This window comes from Agelaius tricolor, unplaced genomic scaffold (genome assembly GCF_023055355.1).
Source record: "Agelaius tricolor isolate 1412-34295 unplaced genomic scaffold, bAgeTri1.0.p SCAF_22, whole genome shotgun sequence".
NCBI classification, from domain to species: domain Eukaryota; kingdom Metazoa; phylum Chordata; class Aves; order Passeriformes; family Icteridae; genus Agelaius; species Agelaius tricolor.
This window is the reverse complement of record NW_027269282.1, coordinates 13305001-13310000: the sequence shown is the minus strand read 5'-3', so window position 1 is coordinate 13310000 and position 5000 is coordinate 13305001. Positions and strand designations below refer to the sequence as shown.

The window sequence follows — 5000 nt, the reverse complement described above, 5'->3', positions numbered from 1 at the left end:
AAAAAACCTTTGTAGAACCCATATCTTCCAACGTGACAGCACGGAGGGAGAGTTTGGAGACAAGGAGCGCCATTGAAAGTCATTTCTGTGATTATGTAAACTGGCTGGCATCGGCCTTATCAGTGCCATCTTGATTTAAGGTATGTTTTCTGTACGATTCTTGTAGCTGATAACACCCCACGCCATCAGAGTTCAAACACCACCACGGCACATTCCAGGAGTTGTTGAAGTAACTCTGTCCTACAAATCCAAACAGTTCTGCAAAGGTGCTCCCGGCCGATTCGTCTACACTGGTGAGTGTGTGGTTTCCATTCTCCTCTTGGGATGGCAGCTCCTGACGCACAGGAGTGAAAAATGCTGTTAAAAGCAGGATGTGTCTGGCAGGAAGTGTAGCTGGTGGTAGCTGGACCTCAAAAGACCTGTTCATATGGGCACCCAGGAGCTCTGGTGCCCATCCAGCCTCTTGGGTCTCAAAAATGTCCCCATGTCCCATGGGATCCAGCTCCCTCACAAGATGTCTGTTACTTCCTGTTTTCATGTTGGCCAGAAATAGATTAACAATGGTATTTCCTACTCTCCTCCAGCCAGAAAAAGGAGTTAAGAAGTGCTCAGTGATGCAAAATATTTTTCAGGCCATCTATCCAAACTTCTTGAACTTTCCTGAAGGTTCAGTTGAAGTTTTAGGCATCGGTTCAAGGAGCTGTTGTTGGATCCAAATGACTTTATCCAACCCTATTCACACTCTGTCTCTAAAGATTCCCTCAGACCTAAAACTCGGGATACAAACTCACAAGCCTGGGAATGATTTATTTATGCCAATTCTTTTAAATACATTTGATTTTAATTTATAATGTCACAAGAGAAAGTCGGAACTTTGTGGTTTTGCAGTGGTTTTAATATGAAAATTCTTATTTTGGGATGAAGTATTGCTGGCTTTTTATCTGAAATGTGTATTAGAGTTTTTCTGGCATTTTCCAATGAATTTACTGAGGCGTGGGGAGGGAAAAGGGAGAAATAGCGATTTAATTTACTGTACTTTTGGACGAGGATTCTAGGTAATAAATTTGATCTGATGAATCAATCTCTCTTTTGAAAACAAAGAGCCTTAACTGTTTACTCGACAGACTGCAGGGATTCGGGGAGAGCCCTCGCTGCTTATTGGGTAGATAATGCAGATTGCAGATGATGTGCAGATGATGTGCATTTTGATGAATATTTTCCCACTAGACTGCAAATGTTTCTATCTATTAATTTAGATCTAATGGGAAAAGTGTGTTCCTGGGTAGTTTTAAGGGAGGACTTTTGCAACTGTTAATGCATCCTGGATATGCTTTTGTGTCTGCCTGATTTGTATTGTTGAAATGAACTTTTAAGTGATGGTAGCACCTGAGATTCCTGTATTCTCTCAATTCCCAAAGAAATCAAAACCTGAGCAAAAATGCTGGCATCCAAACCTGGGTTCCTCACTTCTGGCTGGTGAAGGAGAGACTATTTGCATTTATTGATCTTTAGGATTGGGTTTCACCAGAGCTTCCAAATGGGATGGCGGTGACTGTAGTGCTTTTGAGGCAGATTTATCCCAAAAGGCAGAGTTGTTTTGCTGCAAAGGTGGTGAGCACAGGTGGGGCTGTCACTGTTGTGGGCTTAGAAATGCTCTTATGAACAATATTTTATACATATACATATACATATACATATACATATACATATATACATATACATATATACATATATATACATACATATGTATATATACATAGACACATAGATACACACACACACACACATATATATATGTATACACGTAGAGTTCATACAAAGCTGCAGCTGAGGATCCTGAGAGTATGACAAGCTAAAAGAAGTGTCCAACAAAATACTAAATGAATGAATTAAAAGGCTCAGCCCAAGTTCCAGATATTTGAGCTGTTGGGAGCTGCTGCAGTTCCACGGCATGCAGGGAAGCGCTGCAGATTTGAACCAGATGATGGTCTGGCTCTCAGGGCAGAGCCTGGAATTCTAACTTGCTTTAGAGTAATGTTTTTAACTGATTTCTGGGGTGCAGATTTTGCAAATGTGGCTAATTTTTCTGTTTTGAGGTTCTTTCTAATGTGGAAGTGGAACTCTTTCTAATATGTTTATGGAACTGGAAGAACAAGCCATTAATTTTTTCCTTCTTGGGTTTGTCTTTTGTCTTTATTGCTGAGTAAAGATGTTCAAAAGGATCATGAGAATGTCAGGAGTTTCTCCCACTGGAATGAAATTGTAATAAAGTTATGTAACTAACAACACTTTAACAGGAATAGATATTTAAAACACCTTTGAAGGGCAACAAAAGCCAATATCCCAGCAATAAGGAAATAAAGAGAGAAAGCCAGAGCCTGCCTTACCGAGAAACTTCTGCTTTTCTTTATCCCAGAGTGATAGGGTGGCTGAGATAGTCTTTGGAAATTACAGCTGCCATTGAGAGGGAAGCCAAGCCTTGCTGTATTTCAGAAAATGAAAATGCTGTAGCCTGGCGGAGGGAGGGGCCGGGTCCCCAGGGCATCTGTTTCCCATCAGTGTCCCACCATGCTTGCAGCCTGGCTTGGCACTCTAACATTTAACCTTCCCAGCAGGAGGTAGACCATAGGGCAACAAGGCTGCGGAATAATGAAACAAGAGTGTAGTGTGGTGCACAAAGCCTTTGTGAGCACACAAGTTGAGACATTAAACCATCAGGGCAGGGAGATGCGAAAGTTCCAGATTTTTCTCCAAAGCCCCCATTAGCCCGGCGCAGAAGCAGGAGCACGCCAGCTCCCAGCAGGCAAAGGCAAGGCCTTTCCCCATCTATCCATGCCTTTTTGCCCGCTGCTTTCAACTATTATAAAGATACAATTACCTTGGGAGATTGTGGCAGTTCAGTTGATTAGCACGGTGAATTAAAAGAATGAGTCACAAATGACATGTCCGGCTCTTCTCTACTAGTCCTTTGTATTCCCAGTGTACCTCACCCCTGTTGTAAGAAGGTCAAAAATTAGAGAGAGATAACAATTTTCAAGCAGCTAGCACTTAGGAGCAGAATTAACAATCATTCTGTATGTAATTGCCAGTTAATAGTAAATTGCCTTCTAGACTGTAAAATGCAATATAAACTGGTGGGCACCTAAAATTAAATTAATGAGGTATTTGCTGCATTTAAAAGTGAATAGTGCAAATTAATAACTGGGTACAATACTTGTTTTAATACATATCGAGCGGTGCAGCGTTTGTTGTTTAATACTAATTTTAAAAGTGCTACCTGAAAAATTTGCTGTCTGTGGGTAAATCGAGTGGTCGGTGCAGGTTGTAGCCATAATTTTGCTGGTACAGTCTTCCAGGTTTCTAAATTAAATATCAGAGATTATTTTTTAATTAGAATATAAGCACTGCAGCCTTATTTGATTATGGCAAATTGTGATTTGTATGCTTCGAAATGAAATTATGTTACAGATAAAATTGCACCTTTACACACATATTTTAAGCTCTGCAGATTCTGTTGGTTTGCTCTCAGCTGAGCAGCAGGATTGTGTTTACAGTGTGTTTGTGCCACTGCCTTCCTGTTTCCTCTGTGTCTTGTGTGATTTCCCAAGCAAATACAGGGTGCATAGCCTGATCTAGAGCATACCAAACCAGTTTCAAAGGATGATTTATTTGTGGCCCTTGGAACTTTTCGTGCTGGCTGCTTCCACCCTAAGGTTTTTGTTGCACTCCCCTGTTTTGACAGCTTCTTTGGCTTTGAGGCAATGCCCCAAATTGTCAGGAGGCAGCAGATCCCTTGCAGGGGACCATGGCATGCGACGCCACCGTGTCCCCAGCAGAGCAGGTGGATGTCCAACCCATGGACCCATTCCCAGGCTTGCAGCGCATTTGCTGCTGGATGTGAACATGACAATGATTGCTCTGCACAAAGCGTTGTGTTGGGTTTGGAGCCCATGAGCCCATCGCTCGTGGCTCGGGGTCCCTCCTGATGATGGAGCGTTGGTGGCGCGGCGCGGCTGGCACGGCCCCAGCGGGGGGAAGCCCTCTGCTCTTGTGACATTGTCCAGGTTTTTGGGCTTGGCTCGCTCTCCCCTCGGCCCTTGGCTGCTTTCCTGGGCTGGCCCCCACCCCTTGTTCCCCTCTGAAAGATCTCGTGTTCCTCAAGTGTTTGGGAGATCTTTTGTGCACATTCAAATGCGGTTCTGTCAATGGCGCTGTTACACTGTTTAGAGTCAATAGCTCCCTTCCATCACAGCCAACACAAACTGGCTGTCTCATAGGTCAGTGCTCTTTAAACAAATTACTTGTATCCACAGAGCAAATGATTGTTAATTGCCTCCCACAAATCATACTATTTTTACTATGCTAAACTCCACGGCAAAGGCCTTAGTTAAATTTAAATCACCTGATTATTTCTTGTACATATTCAATTATTGCTCTGAAGGATGAAATCTGGTGACTTTGCAAGAGGAATGCTAAAAATATACAGAATGTATCCAGGCTTTTATTGGAAAGTCTTAAAAAAAAAAAAAAAAGGCAGTTACATTCATTTTAATGAAATCCTCAGCATTTCTAATTCATATATATTGCATTTCTTTTTTTTTCCTGTTAAGTGCTGTTGTCCTGAAGCAACTTACAGTCACTGTTATTACAGTATTGGTTATTTATTGATCAGGCCTTGTGTCAGTATCAGTTGTTAGCAAGCTGAAAAAAAAATCAAGATAGAACAGATATTCTTGCCCTTTCTTCAAGCGAGGTCTCTATAAGTCAGTCAAAGTTTAGTGTTCAGGAGTCAGACCCAGAAAGTCTCTGTTAAAGTGTAACACTGCTTTATAGGCCTGGAGTAAAATGTATTTTTCTGAAAGCAATAAGTCAAAGGGGAAGGGATTCTGGTGAAGTGTCTATTCGTATAAGGAAGGTTTTTGAGCATGACATACATTTTTAATTAATAGGCCAATGCTAAACATACAGACATGATTTAGTAGCATCAAGTCAATAGTGTG

General features: G+C 41.7%; 1 protein-coding gene across 5 annotated transcripts in view; it reads left to right on the top strand.

The window, feature by feature from the left end:
* Positions 1–5000, top strand: part of EBF3 (EBF transcription factor 3) — a 122829-nt gene that overhangs the window by 86872 nt on the left and 30957 nt on the right. For all 5 annotated transcript variants that reach the window (XM_071446129.1, XM_071446128.1, XM_071446127.1 and 2 more), the window contains exon 10: positions 167–293. In XM_071446129.1, the coding sequence (XP_071302230.1) occupies positions 167–293 (127 nt within the window). The remainder of the gene's footprint in view (positions 1–166; positions 294–5000) is intronic.